This window comes from Phaenicophaeus curvirostris, chromosome 12 (assembly GCF_032191515.1).
Source record: "Phaenicophaeus curvirostris isolate KB17595 chromosome 12, BPBGC_Pcur_1.0, whole genome shotgun sequence".
NCBI lineage: Eukaryota > Metazoa > Chordata > Aves > Cuculiformes > Cuculidae > Phaenicophaeus > Phaenicophaeus curvirostris.
Genome location: NC_091403.1, coordinates 6,785,886 through 6,804,489, shown reverse-complemented (window position 1 = coordinate 6,804,489; position 18,604 = coordinate 6,785,886). Strand labels below are relative to the sequence as shown.

The following is an 18,604-nucleotide window of genomic DNA, read 5'->3' as shown; positions in this document are numbered from 1 at the left end:
TCTAGAAGCTCAATGTTGATTATATGTATATCGGAAGTGGCGCTTGTCTTCCCTGTCTGAAATCTCTGCTGGAGAGCCTCTTGAAAGTAGTTCAGTTTCTAACTAACCTTTCAGAGCACGTCTGCACATTTCTATTCCCAGCTGCAGAGCTAGGATAAAATAGAGGTTCAATAAGAGTGAACACTTGTAAAAATGTATCTCACAAATCACACTAAGATATTTTTTCTATGCACTCTCTTTTACCTTCAAGTATCTAGTGGCTTAGCGTGTTTTAAAATGCTAGTTAAGAAATTGTATAAAAGCTACTGAGTTCTCTTGGTTGTTGGCCACAGCACCTGTAATTTAGCAGGATAATTTTCAGTTTTAATTAACAGTCCATACAAAATTGCCCTGTGTGTTCAGGAACGGGTTTAAAACTGCTGCAAGAGCCATGTTAAGAACTTCTAGGCCAGTCAAACTCTAGGTAACGTGGCAGTCATTTTTCAACACTTAACACTTACTTTCTTCTGGTTTATTCGTTATAATAATGATGTCTGAGCAAATGTCAGCTAGAAGAGATCTGTCCAAGTCATATTTCTGACACTGAATTTTAATGTTTATCCTGCAATCTCCAGCAGTTAAAGCAAACAACTGCTGTAGTGTTTGAAGGTGCAAATGTTACACAGCTTCAGTTTTGTCATCTGCAACACACTGATGCATAAAACGTAATTGCAGGCAATACTTACTGGTTTTATTTAGCTTGAGAGAAACAGTAAACTGGGTTTTATCATAAATACTACTTCATCTAAGTGGAAACAGCTGGAGGTAATATACAGAGAATTCTGTTTATCTTTCTATGCAGTGCAAGGCATGCATTTAGAAACGTATTCCTTCCTCTGCACCCAAAAAAGGATTTTTGCTTGAATGAAAAGTTTTGAATTTGTCTTTTGTACAGGCCCTTAAAGTTGAATTGAGAGCTCTAATGGTGAGGCAGACGGAGTCAAGAACATAAAGACAGGAATTGGGAAGATGCACTGGCCTGTGTCCCTCCCGGTCTCACAGTCAAGAAATTTAAGAGTAAGTGAGCTGAGATCATGAAATGTGTGATTCTAAGTGATAACTTCCACTTAAGCCATCCTAATCTATCTGCTTCTACAACTTCATCACAATGTTGTATTCTTTATTCGCTAGCTGCAAGACACTAGAAATAAAGTAGTTATTGGGCTCGAGGAAAGGCAACAGAGAGAGACAGAATCCATTCCTTTTGCCAGGTTTTATTTCACCCAGAGATGCTACTCCAGATGGTAAGGAAGAACAACATCCTGGCACAGCCTGACTTCCGTGGCATAGCTGGCAGACTCCGGCTCTTCGCAGAAAGAGATGTGCTCCGTTCCTGCAGTGGGGGGCTGCGTTAGCTGGCACTTTGCACGTCGTACTGCACTGAAAGGCAACTCCACCATAGCAACTTGCAGGCTCTCCACAGTACACAGGTAAGAACTTTGCATGATCTTTTATCCCCCAGCGTAATAAACAGCTCCTCCATATTAATAAGGGTTAAGAGGGTGCATTTAATCCAGTTGAACTCCTTAAAGAAAAATAAACCTCTCACTGAAAGATTTCTAAAGTTGGACAACTGAATTCAAGGCAAATACTTAAGGGAGAAAGATATAAAAAAACTGTATCAGAGTTAGCACTATTACATGAAAGGCAGAAAACAGAAATACCCGGCAGGTGGATGCAGACCTTTGGGTCACGGCTTTTGTATCACAAGCTATGGAGAAGCTAGATAGAGTGTGTGCTTCTACAATCACCTGTAAACATACTCTTTAGCTCTTAAAAACATCTTATCAGCTGGGAAGCTGTGCTTTTGACTTTTTTTTTTTTGTTTTTAAATCAAGATGCACTAATTTGCACTCCTTATCACCTAATGTCAAGACTTGTACAGCAGTTAGCATGGATGGGCCTGTGTTTCTGTACAACAGCTGAAGAAAATGTCAAGTACTAAGAAAAGCACTGCTCTCGGTACAAATTAGCTTATCACGTAAATGGTGAAATAGAGAACTTTGACCTTATTATAGCAGAGTGTAAGACAGTGGATTAAAACACCAGACTTCCAATTAATCTCAGTGTGTCTCATCCTCTTGATTGTAGCCGAGTGGGCCATTCTTCTAACCTAAACCAGCATCTGTCCAGTATTAGTGCTTATCCATTAGTTCTGCTTCTCGTGCACCTAGGCAAGCGTTGCAATTCTGAATGTTTCAATAGCAGGTTTCAGAAATATTCAGAAACATCCTTACATGTGAATGATACTTTTATTTTGTGAATACTTAAAAGAGCCACAGAACTTAAATGCTAAAACTGAACAGCACTCCGCACTACTTTTCTCATGCAAAAATTGTACAGAACAGTACTGATTATGGTTCCTTTCTTCTAGAACGCACACAAAGTATTAACACAAACTAATTACAGTGACAGTCAAAATTTTACAGCTTTACTGAAATGGGAATTCCAAACTTTGGGATGCACATACCAAATTTACTTTAAGATAATACAAATAAATTTAGGCCTGTTATTACTTCTCAGGTAAAACTTGTATATTGCTGAACTACTACAATAAGAAGATACATATTTAAACTGCTTAATTTTTATTCCAACATTTAGGTCATATTTTAAGAGGAGTACTGCAGATAAATTGAAGCCATTGAGACAACAGACACAATGCCAAGCCCATAAAATATTTCTTGTCATAGCATCTCTCCTCTTAGTTTTAAGGCATCTGAAGTTCAAACCAAACTGAGCTTTTCTCCCTATCAAAAGCCAAACTAAGAAATTCTCTCCAGAGAATGACAGAGTACATCACTTTTAAAAAGAACTGTCTTAAGACAACGTGCCACGCTGCAGGCTGCATACCAATTTCAGATATTTTCTCTTGACCTGTCATGTTTTCTAAAATGTAACAGAGAGAAATCTCAGTGATGAAAGAAGTGTACTAGTATGTATTCAGACAAAAGAATGTGTGATAGAAATTTATTCTAAGATTTACAGACTCTAAACAAACTCAGTATAATATGCTTTTATTATTCATAAAAGGTATTCTCTTTTTCAATTCACACTATGGATAAACAGCAATGGGCTATAATACTGAGTCTTCAAGTTATCTATAAAACTGTGGGAAAATAAGAAAAATAAGACCTAACTGAACTTATTACACAGCATTACTGGGCTTTCAAACCACATGTATCATCAGTAGGGATGGTAACGAGGCCCTGGGTTGTAGGAGTTGTAGCCATACTGTCCATAGTGGGACGAGTAGGACTGTCCTTGTCTGTGCTGCTGGTAGTTATTACCCCAGCTTCTTTCCGGCCTCTGGTTAGATCTATAGTCACCTTGCCAGTTGTATCTGTCCCCTCTAAAATATCTGCCATCCTGAAACCTGCAACGAAAAGAAATGTCAGCGATTCACCCAAGCCTTGAGTTTTTTAAAAAAGATTAATTAAAATGAACTCTTAAATATGGTTTTCATGAAACCTGTCATGTAACCGTTCATACACTCAGTTATTTAGAGATTTTTATGACAAACTGATAAAAACACATCTTCAGTCATCTGAGAACATTTGTTGATTTGTTACTACTACCCAACATGCTATTTGCCAAACAATGGAAGGACAGTCTGTTTCCTGACATAAAGTAATCACAGGCATTAGATGAAATGCTGGAACTTTGAACAGAGAGTCAACCAGACCATTTATCTCAAAAGTAACCAGAAGATACATCTGTAGCAGTGTCATGGAAGCCAGGTTCCATCTGGTAGCTTCATGGTTGAAAGCTGTGGCAAAGCAAGCTTAAGTACAATTCAGTTACCTAACAGCACAGAGTCCTGGAATTTGCATATTCCCTAAAATACATACTACTGCTGCTTCAAGGTCTCTTGTAGATTCCCATACTCAAGAGTGTACTTTATCACTGGTGTTTAGTCATTGTTCAGTCTAAATTTTGGCTTTTCAGCTGTAACTCAATTCCTGTCAACGCTTGAGCTGCCTCACAGTCACTTTCTTTGGATATCTCAATGGTGTGGTGTAGACAAACATTTACATAAGGTTTGCATTGTGACCAGAGTGTAGATGTAAGAGTTCACTTGTTCAAAGAACAACAAAGTTTTCTAAGAACATCTCCTTAAACAATCACCTTTTTTTTAATCTGTAGAAACTGACTGTGCATTTAACTTAATGACCACCTTCTAAGGTGAGAAAAGGTTAGAATGTTGTCCTTATTTTCTTCAGATAAGGCACAAATCCTATTTAGCTATTTAGATAAGTTGTCTTCCCAACTGCTAGTTGGCCTGGAATTTGTATTACTACGTTACATTAAAGCCTGATGTTAGTATTTACCAAACATACTATATGCTGTAATCATTGTTTTTCAGTCACAGAAAAATCAGATGTTACTGTCCAGAATTGAGTAAAAAGCTGCAATTGCATCCTAAAACAAAAACTGAAAATATTCTGCAGCAGGCAGGTAACACTGAACTTGCTAGGCAGATTGGATGATGGATTCTACAGTCATTTCTGCTAGATAAAAGAAACACAGGCTAATCTAACAAAGTACAGCATACATATAGGTTACAAATGAAACATTTTCTGGACAGCTAGCAACAGCTAATGACACTATTAGCCTGCTCCTTTGAACATTTTCCTGCTGGTTATTATCCAACAGAAGATGGGCTGCTTAGTTTTGCAGAACTCTCATCTTTTCCCTCTGGCTGAGCAGTAACAAATCTAGGGCAATGGGTTCAGTGGTTCCAGCTCATTCCTTACTAAAAAGCAAATTACTTAACGCTTTTATAGACAATGCAAAACCTTTGACTATCAATACAGAGAAAATGTAAAACCTCATTACTTTTCAGAGACCGTTTCTCTCAAACATAGTTATCTATGAAGTAATAAGAAGATACTTCTACTAATAGAACAAATCCCTATCTTTATGCTGAAATAAATGATCATTCAACTGTATATTGGTGAAACTACAAAGACTTAAAAGAAAAAATAATCAGTACCGATCTCTGTTTCTCTGGTTGCCACCAGATCTGTTTCTCCATTCTTCAACTATAGGAGGAGGATCTGCTGGGCGTTTCAGATATTCCTGGTATTCTTTATCATCTGAGGTGAATCGATGAGCAAACATCTTTTCATAATTCAGGGGCATGTCATCAAAGGAAGTCATTCTGAAAACTTTAAACATGAACACGATAAAAGTGGCATTAGCAGTGTAGGAAGACTCTTATTGTAATAAATATCAAAACCCACTCAGGGCCAAGGAAGAACAATGAAAAGTTACACTCAGTTTAACGCAGCAGTTAAATTTTGGGCAGACAGCACAGGTGACTGACTCTTAAGTCTTAGAGATGTAAGACTGTAAATAACTCTCCTGGTTATCTCTGATGGAAACTAATTTCAATTCCACTTCCAGTCTTTGGACATCTATACCAGATACATGGACACATATCTCTCTAAACACTGGGAATGGTTTCAATGGACTCCATCCACACAGGAGAAAATAAAATCAGATTAATAACTAATATAGTCAGCCATTACACAGCAGCACCTTTGAATCAAATTTGATAGATCTAGATTAGGTGAGATGAATTGTGGTAGGAGATAGACATTTCTGAGAGTTAGTAATAGGAAAAAAAAGTATTTCTTCAGAACATGCTCCCAATCTACTCCTAATCTGTTTCTGACAGGAAAAACGTTACTACAGTTAACATGAAAAGTTTGCTAAAGCAGATTACCATGCCAACCCTACAGGTATGCATAGCCAGCAAATCAAAATAATCAGATTTATTCACAATAATTTATGTGTTAATAACTTTATTCAGAGAAAGGAGAGCACCTAAGAGGATGTTAAATTACCTCATAATATGCCTCTCAGATAGCATTTGTGTTTAAGACCTTAGTTTCCTTATTACCTGGCTATATATGCATTTGCCTGTCACATGTTGGTGTTATCAAGTACTGGCCATCAGCAAAATTCTGGCCCTAATGGTAGATGCTGAGAAAAGCTCTACGCCTACTGTTTTAACAAGCCCTGGGTAATTTAGAGCATTAAATGTATTTGTCTGTAGACTTCCAGATTAAGCTCTTCTGCTGTCTCCTGAAGATTTGCAGGCAGAACCAATATTCATTTTGAAAACTGGAAGGAAGGAGGAGACGGGTTTCTTCTGGACCCTGAGAGCTAAATTATATACCATCAACGACCAAGGCCAATTCTTCTCTCAGCTGTACCCATCATGAGCATCTTGAGAGCGTAAGTAAGTGGGATGTTGATGAGGAGTACAGCACAAGACACTTTCTGAACTCCGATTTCATCAGCTTCAACAAGCTCAGTGCCTGGTGAACCCCACAGCCCTTCTACGGCCTTCCATCTAATGACTCAGTGTACATCTTTCTGAAGTAGGTGCGGGACTTATTCCTGCAGGATGTCCAATGACTTCACCCTCCTTTTTCTTGCAATCTGACCTCATTAGTTTTTACCATAAGCTATCTCCAAGGACCTTCACTCCTCAGGAGCTCCCTCAGTCAAGGCAGGGAGAGGTAACACTGCCCTGGGGACCCACCACAAACCACTCCAGCCTTCTCCACAGAGCAGTGGGAGCCGCTTTATGCACAGTTACTATTTTAAATCACAGAATGGTTTGGACTGGAGAGAACATTCAAGATCATGCAGTTCCAGCCCTCCTGCCATGGGCAGGGACACCTCCCACTGGATCAGGCTGCTCAAAGCCCCATCCAAGCTGGCCTTGAACCCCTCCAAGGATGGGGCAGCCACAGCTTCCCTGGGCAACCTGTGCCAAGACCTCATCAGCCTCACAGGGAAGAAATTCCTCCTTAGGTCTAGTCTAAATCTGCCCCTTTCCAGTTTATACCCATTGTCCCCTGTCCTATTGCCACAAGCCTTTGTAAACAGTCCCTCCCCAGCTTTCCTGCAGCCCCTTCAGGGGCTGGAAGGTCGCTATATGTTCTCCTTTGAACTTTCTCTTCTCCAGGCTGCACAACCCCAACTCTCTCAGCCTGCCCTCGTACGGGAGCTGCTCCAGCCTCTCATCATCTCTGCGGCCTCCTCTGGACCCGTTCCAACAACTCCATATCCTTAATATTCTTATGAATTTCACAACGGTCAGAACTCTTGCTCATTTGGAGCTTTGGCTCCAGCTCTGCCCTTGCCTTTGAGATGGGGAAAGGCTGCAAACAGAGGGGCTGGCAGAGGAGACACCTGCTCAGCACCGGTTGTACTGAGCACGAGGCGGTATCACCTTCAAGGGATGAGCAGCGCCTGCAAAACACTCGTGAAAGAAAACCGTGCTGCCTAACTTTCAAAGAACATGATTACTTCGATGAAACCGAAGCTAGGGGAGAGTTAAATCAAAGACACCCCGCTTTTTACAAGAGCCCCCGCTTCTTGTATCCCCCAAGCCCCTCACGGGGCAGCCCCGGCCCGAACCCCGCGGCCGCAGCCCCTCACCCTCCGCCGCCGCAGCACCGCCCCGCCCCTTCCGCGCTTGGCCACGCCGCTTCCCGCAGCCGGCGGGGCGGGGAGGGGAGGGCTGATCCTCCCACGTTAGGGTGTGGCGTAGAATCACACCATGGGTTGGGTTGGAAGGGGCCTTAAAGCCCATCCAGTTCCACCCCGCTGCCACGGGCAGGGACACCTCCCACCAGCCCAGGCTGCCCAAAGCCCCATCCAGCCTGGCCTTGAACCCCTCCAGGGATGGGGCGGCCACAGCTTCCCTGGGCAGCCTGGGCCAGCGCCTCAGCACTCTTACGGTGAAGCACTTTCTAGCCCAAATGTCTGATTTAAAGCCATTCTCCCTCGTTCTGTCACTCCATGACCTTGTAAAAAGCTCCTCCACAGTTTTCCTGCAGCCTCTTCATGTACTGAAAGGCTTCTATTAGATCTCCACGAAGCCTTCTCCACAACTCTCTCAGCCTGTCCTCATAGCAGAGGTGCTCCAGCCCTCGGATCCTCTTGGTAGCCTCCTCTGGACGCGTTCCGTATCCTCCTTCCATTGGAGATTCCAGAACTGGACACAACACTCCAGGTGGAGTCTCACAAGAGCAGAGTAGAGGGGCAGAACCACCTCCTCAAACAGTACTGGAATTTGTGAGGTGCATTCCCTGCTTTCCATGCTTGTTTTAAGGAGATAATACTTTAGATATTAGGGAGAATTTCTTTGCCATGAGGGTGGGGAGGCCCTGGCCCAGGTTGCCCAGGGAAGCTGTGGCTGCCCCATCCCTGGAGGGGTTCAAGGCCGGCTTGGATGGGGCTTTGAGCAGCCTGGTCTGGTGGGAGGTGTCCCTGCCCAGGGCAGGGGGGTTGGAACTGAATGGGCTTTAAGGTCCCTTGAAACCCAAACCATTCTATGATTCCATGATCTCTTAAGCTGAAAAAAACATGATCAGAAAACTAAAGACAGCAGTAATTTCACGCTGTTCTCTAAAGAAGCTAGGAGCTGCCCTTTCCTGTTCCCCTGCAGGTAACACTAGGCAGCGCAGCAATGAAATTCCATGATTCTGTGATTCTATGTCTGGAATATAGATTCATAGACTCTTGAGGTTGGAAAAGACCTTTGAGATCATCAAGTCCAACTGTACCTGCCCACTACTAAATCATATCTCTAAGCACTTCATCTGCTCATCTTTTAAATATCAGATTTTAACATGAAGGTGCCACTGAAAAGGAACCTTGCACCTGCAGCCGTAGCCCTGTCACTGTTGATAATGTGATTTAAGTAATAAGAAAGCTTAGAGATGTGTTGAGCACTGTGTGAGAAAATTGAGATGACGTGAAGCCTTTTTGGCAGCTAAATAATTCTGCATAAACCAGAATAATTTGAGGTTGGTGTGTGTTTCAGCAATATGTTTGCTCTCCCACCTGGTGCTGTAGATAGCGGTCAGTCCTCTCATCTTTAATACGTGTGAAGTTATGCTTGAGCATCAAAACTTCTCCTAACCGAGGGCCGTTGCATGTTAACAGAGGCAAGGAAGGGTACCTTCCTTCGTGTACTTCTTCCACCCTGGGTGCTATTACTGATTCATGAAGTGGTGACTAACACCTCGCTGCCTAGAGGGCTGGCAGCACAGGGATGTGGTGTTGCCTTTCTCATCTGAATTACTGGTGGCATCAAGACCTCCCCATAGTGTTGGTGTCCCTGTTGCTGTCTGCCTTGTTTCCATAACGCTGATGTCTTTGCATTGCTGACTGTTTTCCACAACTCCTAAGCCAATGATTTGTAAATGGTCCTTCACGTGTGTATAAGGAATGGATTTTTGTAGGACCCTTTCAGAAAGCAATGGGTTTTTATAAGCTTTACTAGAGACTCTATTGCTTGCAGGCACTGGCAAAGCATAGAGACTGATAATCGAGTTTGTCACTTGAAACAAAATACCCCAGCAACAGCCAGAGCGGCATCCAATTCTCAAAAAATATTAGACCAGAATAAGTGCCCTTTGTTTGATATAAACAGCAATAATTACAGTCTGCTTTCCTGTGTGACCTACAGCAGGAGTACATTGTCACTTGCACAATAGAAATGATGACCTCAACCCAAACAGCCTAATGCAAATATCTTAGCCTGGATAGGTAGTTTTAAGCCTAACAAATTGTCACTGAGGCTGAAAAATAATATATTTTAGCTCAACTTTTCCCCATATAATCCCCGTTCTACTGACTGCCCTTTAAAAATGAGCAGAAGTAAGTAAGATTTTATTTCTTCCCAGTTGTGTTTCGTTTTGACCACTGGATATTGCAGTTTCAGGTGTGTCTATAGAGGATTTAATGCATAAAATTAATGAGATGATCCTTAATAAAAGGGAGATAATTTTTTTTGAGGCTCTAGTCTGCTTTTTCATTAAAAGACCAAACTTAATTTAATATTAAACTTTTAATTATAGATTCAAGTTATACATACATTTAAGCATGTGCAGAATCTAAGCATATATATATATAAGTTCTGTTGGAGGCATGGCCCTCTTGTAAATGCTGTGAGCACTGTACTGCACAAATTACAGTTTTGCTACGATGCTGTCATCAGCATCTCCTCATAGAAAAACACTTGCAAGGAATGGCTAAATTAGAGAGGTGCATGATTATATATATATCCTAGATATTTATACATGATGCTTACGCTTTGGATCTTTTTTCATGACATGTCTTTATGACTACTGTGGGTTATAACATCAAGAAGGAGATTGTGATCCAGGTTGCAGTTTCGTAAGATTTCTCATAGACAGTATACTGAAGTTCAAACTGCATATAAAAAACCCTAGAATGACAGGTGATTTTTAAAGGAATAAAGGCACTCAAAAACGGATATTGTCACTAAGTAGGACTTCCAACACCCATTAAATGCCTCACATAGCACAAACCTGCATAGTAGGTACTTAGGTACTTAAAAGGTCTAGCTCCAAGTGTTGTCAAGACTGAGGACTTGATAATCCACTCTTGCAATCTTTCTGCTCACTTCAAGGCTCTCTGGGTAATTAATGTGTTGGTTTTGTACAAACACAATTTTGTAATCAGCATGTCTGAAGTCTACTGTAGTGTGATAAAGCCTCAAAGGGTTTGGTTTTTTTTTTTCCTGTGGGTTTCATTGTGTTAAATAACGTACTGTTAGATGAAGTCGTAATCTTCTAATTTTTAAACAAAGAGTTGTTCCTTTTAGCCTATCAGAAATCAACGGAGCTTTTTTAGAATGGATCTGCCTGACTGAAAAAAGGCATATACACTAAAACTAGCAAAGTCTTGCTCATTTTCAAACAATGGGAAATGTCAGTTCGTGTAATTATTTCATCTTGGTGACTTTTTCTGTTCTATCACAAGACTTTGTATTTGATGTTTTACATAAATCCCTGGCTTCTGGACTCATGTGTTTGCACTCCACTTTTATTTGAAAATTAGCTTATAGTCCCAGTTATTATGGACACTTCTCAGGGGAAAAATATTAAGTGCTGTACAGGATAACCAGCCTGTACCAGGAAGCAAAAGGACAACATTATTTGAGTTTTATTTATTTAAAATCTTACAATTTTTGCAGTTTTCTATTTCTTTATGACTACGTTTGTTGCTTTATCTCAGTAGAGGTTGACAGCCGTGGCATTTTTTGTGAAAAGTCAGCATGTGTCTCAGTAACAGGAGGAAAGGAGAACTACAATTTTTGTACATTTCTATATCTTGAAACAGGAGGGGGTCCTTTTACTTCAATGTTAATGCCTACCTTGAGAAGCCTAGGAAGGAGCTAACATCCCTTGTAACTGGGGCCCTCTCTAATGAAGGGAATATTCATCCAAAAATGAATAAGCAGAGAAACCTCCATAGATTTTAATGGATCCTGCTGGATTTTTTTAATAAGAAAATGGTATCTCAGGTAATATTTCAGTGAAAATTTATCTATTGTCAAAACGCTCATTTTTTTCCTTAGCTTGCTGAATCTGTTGGGTGATTTCCTGTCAGCGCTTTCCCTCTCCCCCCATTCTTTTGTCAGTGTCTCAGTTACAGTGTAACTGAAAGCCTCGTTTGTTTGGACAATGAAACCTGATTTCCCTGGATAATTTTTTCTAGGAAATGGTGATGTCTAGCACTGTTGGAGAGAGCAAGGCTTTGTGTTCTGGCCAGGGACAGGTACAAAGCGTGTGCATGGCAGCCTTGTTATTGTTTACACACTAAAGGAAAGCTGTTTCTGAGGGTGCAAAAGGCTCTAAGAGCACCAGGGGACATCTGAGTAACTAAGGACCACAAAGTGCTTGCTAGGGCGTTAATTGCAGTGAGAGATCGGTAAGCAGAGATACTCTTTAGGCAGTCCACAGAAATATTTGGAGTTGTGCTCTTTCTCTAGGACCCCCTGTGCTTGGAAGATCAGTTCTCCTCATGGGGTATTATTCCTTTGGCTGGAAAGGATCATTGCCTAGATGAAGCTCGCTTAAATAACAAGAACTATGGAGATATAACAGCTGTTACTGACAAATGCCTCTAAAGCCAGTGCAGTTATTCTGTCAGATCTCTGCCTTGCCTTTGACATTATATTGTACGATATCATTGAGCTTCAAAGTGTCTTCCACGTCCCCCCATATGGAATTGAAAGTCAAGTCCATAAAGGAACAGACTGGCCTTTCTACCAACTTCACTAAACTTAATACAAGCGATGTTTCCTTCTCAACAGTGACCTTTAAATGTTAACTACCTAAAAAAATAACACTGTCCTTCTTTAAAAGGGGGAAAATGCAGTTCCTGATTGTGTTAAAGAATAACCATTTTGGTGCTGTGGGGCTCAATTCCCTTGCATTAAGCTTACAGTAGTGTAACACTTGATTAGAAGGAATTTATTCCCAATTTATGCAAATACGAAAGAAGGCTTTGATTTTTCCAAAGAGCTATTTCTGTTATCAGTTTTTTAAAACTCACAGTCACATTAAATTATATTTCTAGCATATTGTTCTTAAAATTAGTGCAGAGGTGGTGTTATCTGACTGCCATTTATACGTATCTATATGCATATATACAAATTAAAAATCACTGCATTCTAGCTTCTGTCTTTTATTTTCACCTTTTAAACTGACTAAGCCAGCTATGCCCTTCGGGGTCTTTAAGAATAAATAATTTTTATTATTTTTGCTCTCTTAGACAGTAATTGCAGAGTAATATGCTGTCTCTGTTTTTTTAATATTATGGTGCCACTTTATTCCATGGTGCAACACCATTAACTTAAGCAGAGTTACACTAGAAATGAATTTGTCTCCAGGAGGCTTTTCCAAATGTTCAGTTCTTTCCTCATGATTACCCAGAGGAACAGAGGAGAAGGCGGCAAGACAGAGAGCCCTTTGATAAGGGGAACGTAGTTCAAAGTGAAGTCTTGTTTCTGCCATTCATGGTGCTCCATATGTTCCTCATTTGGGGTGGAGGTGGGTTAGACCCCGTGAGGCACACATGCTGTGGCTGAAGGGCAGGCAAAAGTTTTCACACAGCACATCTGGTGCACAGGTTATGTTCTTTCCCAGACATAGGTACAGTACAAATGGAAAAAAAAAAAAAAGTAAAAAAAAAGTGGGAGGAATATTCAGACGCTTAAAGCATACTTCTGTGGAACTACTTCAAAGTCAGAAAATGGAGTAGCCAAACTCTAAGATATCAAACTCATCATAATCATCAGGCTGTCGAAACTCCAATTCAGATGCTTTTTAGATGTCAAGTAATCCTGCAAGTGGAGATGTATGAATCAGTTCTGCCATGGATTGCCTATTGTAAAGATAGTTGCAAAATATGAAGGAGGTACTTGTAGAAGTTTCTAGGACTAGGTTTTATTCATAATCGATTTTCTTTTATAGTTAGATATTTAATTTTAGTTTGGGCTCTTTTCTTGTGTTCATATCCAGTCTAAAACATTCAAATCTGCTGCAGTATAGAAATGCCAGTGTGTAACTTAGATGCAAATTAGCAGCTCCTAGCTGAGTTTACAAGGGGAATTTAGAGAATGTCCTTGCTGCTGTCCGGGAGCAGGGAGGGACAGGGACCTGGCAGCACAGCTGGCAGGGTAGGGACCTGAGCAGGACTGGCCGGGGACAGCAGCCGAGACCTCAGGGCCAGATGAGTTCATGTAGATGAGATAAGTCCAAGGCAAATTGGAAATTCAGTCCGTGGGTCACTGCCCAGATCAATGGGGCCCATGGCCAAGCACAGCATGGCCGCAGCACAGCTCATTCTGAAGCCCAGCACAGCCACATCAGCTCTGAGCAGGGACCAAGGACCCAGGGCCGAGTTTACACAAACCCCTGTGACCGAGGCAGGGGAGGAGGGGTGGCCCAGGGGGGCTGGTCATGGCAATTAAGGCCTGTCAATGCATTCAGGGCTCTGACAGACACATCTGGTAACAATTTCTGTTATGTTTAAATCAGAAACTTAGATCCTCGCAAAACCTAGGAGCTAGCAGAAGGAAATGGTTATGCCTTTTCAGTAAACGTCTAGTGTTTCTCATGGGTTGGATAGTTTATGCAGTTTGCATGTTCCACGCCAGTCAGTTGCCTCGGATAGAAACTCAAATAGTCACCCTATAAACAGGATGCGTCTGCCTCCCATTTGCCCCCAGAGTCTCCCTTCTCTAGATGGTGACGTTCCTCTGAGGCTCCTTGTGTGTGGGACTCCCATGCCTTCTCTAAAGACCAGGTTTGACTTCTGCCCTTGCCGCCAGCCCCGTAGAGAGATGTGTGATGAGGCCCCACTCACGCCTGTCCTTCTGCTTCTGTGTATCAAAGCCACTGCAGATGTTTGAGCACGTGTCCAGGTTCTGCTAAAGGCAGTGAAATACAACAGTATTTCAGTGTTTTATTCCCTCTCAAGGCTTGGGTCAGTGGAGCTGACATACTGCTCCTTCCCTTAGATACTAAACAGGCTTCCTCCAGAGAGCTTTACCAAGAAGCTGTTAGTTAGCACAGGAAATTTCCTCCCTTCTTTCTATTCTCTTTGCACATAAAGAGAGTTCTTCAATGTTCTCTGCAGTTTCTTTGAAGGTTAAGGGCCATTAGGGAAAGCAAGGGCTGAAGCATAGGCCAACTTTGTATCACTTCAAGCTTGAAGTGTCTTCTTAACCTGAAGTAATTTTTTTAAAAAAATTGTAAATCAGAATTTTACTGAGATACCGAACTGTATTGAGACCACACTGTGCTAAAGTGAAATAAAGTATAAGTGAATTAGCTGAGCTGCAGAGAAGCCTGCAGGATTTTGCAAAGCTGGACTGAGTAGTCTTCTCCTTGTTCTGATATTGCCTCGCTATGGTCGTGCACTCTCCTCTGCATCCCTGTGTTGTCCCTTGCCCTGCACAAAATCTGGAATCTCTGGGCAGAGACTATCATTCCATTTTATGTTTGTGCTGTGCTGGGGCTGGTCCTTGACTGGAGGTCTAGGTCACCACCACTCCTAGCAGTAATAACTCTCCCTACTGTTACTAAATTAGAACTGGAAGTCATTCTTTCCAGCAGACAAGGGTTCCTAATCTTTCAGGAGATTATGCTGTGGCTGTCACTCCTTTGTGTCCCCTCCTGCCCTCCCTGAGAACTCTGCCTCAGACATCGAGGCACAGCATCCTTGCCTGACCCAACAGTGCTATAATTCCTTCCCCATCTTTGCCCCAGACTCCTGCAGTAGTTTCCTGTCCTTGAACCTTTCCACACAGTGCTGCTGTTCCCATGGTCCTGCTCACTCTCCCAATTTCAGGTTTCTCTCCACCGCTTTCTTGAGCTGTGGCTGTTTCTTTCCCATCCCTGCACCCCCTGCAGAAGCTGTGGTGGCAACCAGCTGCTTAGTGTGCTAGTGCTCAGCTGAATGCTGCTTTCTAATGTTGGTTGGGAACCAGGGCAGAAGAACACGCTGACTACTCAACAGTCTAAACTAAAAAAAGCATAGCGATGTTATCTTGGAAAATGCAAAGTTCTGATGGAGCTTTTGATGGAAGCTTATTAAAAACAAGCTCAGAAAACCTCACAAACAAATGAAAACCACACAGTCATTTTTGGTTATACATTGAATGTGATTGCTTTGTATTATACTGTAGCTGCTCATTTTAAGAATAATACAGTTATTTTCTTGGTCTTAAATGCTGCTGTGGGGGTATCATAAACTTGCCAAGTAAAAACTTAAATTAAAAAGCAAATGTTAATCTCTAAGTAGTAGCATCTGCAGTATATTGCAAGATAAGACTTTGCCAACCTGAAAAACTAAGGCAGATTCTAATTAAATCAGGGGGAAAATGATGAACTAGATATACGTTTTATTTAAGGATGGCAGTTACATAAGATATCAAAAGATCTCATAGTTGCGGTCTGATAGGAAATGTTGCTGCCAGATCTCACAGACTATTTCCAGGGAGAGAAATCCTTGTACCACAGGTTCCAAGTACTGTTGTGACTTTTGCAGTCAGGACTTTGCTGTGGCTCTCTAGGAAGTCACATCAGTCCTGTTGAAAGCTGCAGATGATCCAGTAATGAAGCAATGTGTCAGCAGAGTACGAGGAAACACCGTATGGTGAGTGCTGCCATCTTTCCTGTGGAGCACAAAGTCCTGACTATTTATGGTTATTAAAGGTCCTAGTGCACCTTTTGAAAAGTAAGGCTCTTAATCCCTCTGTGCTGGCCAAAGTCTATTTTCAGCGATGCCACTCTGGCTATCAGCATTTCCTGTGTTGTTCCAGATGGAGATAGTGTTGGCCATTGCATTCTGTTCCAAACTGCATGCTGGGCTCCTCTCTGGTTTGGAACAGCTGATATTTTCCAGAAAGAATCACGCCGCAGTGTTGTGTGAAGTGATCTCTATATATCCCTCCCTTGTCTCACAGGAATGGAATGAGGATTAATCAATTATGACCGAATCATGATCCTAGTGAAATCAAAAGAAGTTTTTTTTTTCCATTGGCATCACAGGGCCAGGATTGTCTTCCATGTGGATATTATTGAGATACCTGCACGTTAAAACAAATGAAAGTGCAAAGCATTACCTTACTGAAAGTGTCTGTAGTGAGAATTCCTTTAGCTAAAGAGGAAAATTGACTCGAAGGGCTCTTTCTTCAAGAGTCTACTTACTTGTCACAACAGGCATTACTGTGCATGTGGAAAGTCCAGTTTGTTGAATGTGGCTTGAAGTATGTGGTGTTGGTTGGCTGGCATTTGTGGCTTTGCATGTCCTATGCATTCAAAACATGCTCTGTTATATTTTCAGGGCTGGCTTCTGCCCTTTTCCCAGTGCAGCTAATGGTGTGGAATTGTATCTCAGAAGCCATGTTCTTAAAATTGTCAATAATTCAGCTTTAAGTATTGGAAGAAGTTTGAATACTGAGTAATAATAGCTGCAGGTTAGTCTCTTTGACCACATGTTAATTCTTCTGGGCCAACAAACAGAGGATCTAGGGGAGAGCAACTCTGGCTGGATTTCTAAGAGACTACAAAATATTTCCTGATTAGATGTTTTGACTTGCCATTTCTGATGTCACGTTTAAAACTGTAAATCAGTTTACAAGTTGGACAAATGATATCACTGAAAAGCATTTTTGCAGAACTGCCTAACTTCTTCTGTACAAATAGTATACCAGTTAACTCTCTCGTGCAAAGGAAAGAGCAGTCATGGACTATTTTGGGAAAAGCGTACTCACCAGATGGACATAGAGAGAGTATTCAGTCAGCCACTAGGAGCAGATCAGTAATAAATATTACTAAAGGTAGTATGAATGATGATTAGCCTATTCCTGCAGGAAAACTATAAAATTAAATTTTAAAAATGTTGGTACATTCACAAGATAAATCACGTGCTCTTCTGCAAATGAACAGTAAATGAAAAATAGAAGATATCTGTCATTCATACTTTGTAGCATTGACTTAATTTTCTCCCATATGTAGAAAAGGGTTTGATGTTTATATATTAATGTTTAGCCATTGGCTAAATATTAATTAAACCCTAACGCAGCTGAAGACTTTTCTGAAAGTTGGAAATGTTCTGCTCCACCTTCCACCAAGTCCCATGGCGTTAAAGCTAAATTCTGTAACTGATTTTTCCAAATTCTGGGTTTTATACACCACTCCAAGGATGACAGCATTTCCCTGGAAAAGTGGAATCTGTGTCTACCATTAGCTATGAGCACTTTTATAACTTCTGTTACCTAGAATTACATAAGATTGGATTATGAGTGTTGACAGCAATATTTTCCGAGAAGCAAAATACCAAGCTGAAAAAATATGATTGTGTTTGTTTAACTGATTGGTAGTGTTTATGTATTTTTTTCATCCATCTATCATTGCAGAGCAAAGTCATATTAGGTAGAACTAGGAATGCAGAAGGTCCCTCTGAACTAGTTTTATCTAGGGAATACCCTAGATAAATTTACCACTCAACTTACCACCTAATAGATTCTTTCAAAATGCATTTCCTTATCAAAGTATTCCTGTCATCTTTGGTTGCGGGAGCTGTATTCTCACTGTCCTTTTCAAATAACTACTTCTATTTTCCAGATTTTAATTACTACTGTAGTGAATAGAGCAAATTCTGCAAGATCTGTGGCCTTCTGGCCTCACTTTCATTATTGCTTAATTATTGTAGTTTAGCAGGACCTAGACAAAAGGACTGCTACAAGTCAAGGTCTGGGCAATTCCAACTTCATATCTCTGAGCCAGATCTGGATTCCTTGAACTCAAGATCTTTTCCACAAAAGGAAGAGGGAAATCTTGTGCTGCAGTGCCACTTATTTCCTTATGAGCTTTAGTGAGAGCTTTGGGGCGCTCACCGCTAAACCTCAACTGTCAGTTTTTGCGAATAGGTTTGAAAGCCCACGTGGCTTCATTCCCACCTGGCACTCTGTACTGCTCAGTCCTTTGAGAAAGTTGTCTAGGGATCCAGATAGTTCTGCCCACAAGGAAATCTATAAGCCTTTATCTAGCCATTAGGTGTCCATGTAAATGAATCAGATCTCCCGTGTGCCCAGGGAAATGTCTTCCTTTTCCAGAAAGGCAAGCAAGAAGCTGATTAAGGGCAAAGTCTACTGATGAGCAAGTTCTAAAGAAACAAAAAGAATGAGGTTTTTCACATCAGCTTGAATTCCTAC

The 18,604-nt window shown here is 41.2% G+C and overlaps 1 protein-coding gene across 3 annotated transcripts; it reads right to left on the bottom strand.

The window, feature by feature from the left end:
- Window positions 1-2,272: 2,272 nt before the first annotated feature.
- Window positions 2,273-7,546, bottom strand: RAMAC (RNA guanine-7 methyltransferase activating subunit). Of its 3 annotated transcripts, XM_069867022.1 has the most exons (4): window positions 7,498-7,537; window positions 6,107-6,168; window positions 5,033-5,207; window positions 2,273-3,412 (listed from the first exon to the last, which is right to left on the bottom strand). In XM_069867022.1, exons 3-4 carry the CDS (start codon window positions 5,197-5,199, stop codon window positions 3,223-3,225), a joined length of 357 nt encoding a protein of 118 aa, XP_069723123.1. In that variant the 5' UTR covers window positions 5,200-5,207; window positions 6,107-6,168; window positions 7,498-7,537; the 3' UTR covers window positions 2,273-3,222. The 3 variants fall into 3 exon arrangements, with proteins under 3 accessions (XP_069723123.1, XP_069723124.1, XP_069723122.1); XM_069867023.1 differs by lacking the exon at window positions 6,107-6,168 and having other exon boundaries at window positions 7,498-7,546; XM_069867021.1 differs by lacking the exons at window positions 6,107-6,168; window positions 7,498-7,537 and having other exon boundaries at window positions 5,033-5,217.
- Between the last annotated feature and the right edge of the window lie 11,058 nt (window positions 7,547-18,604).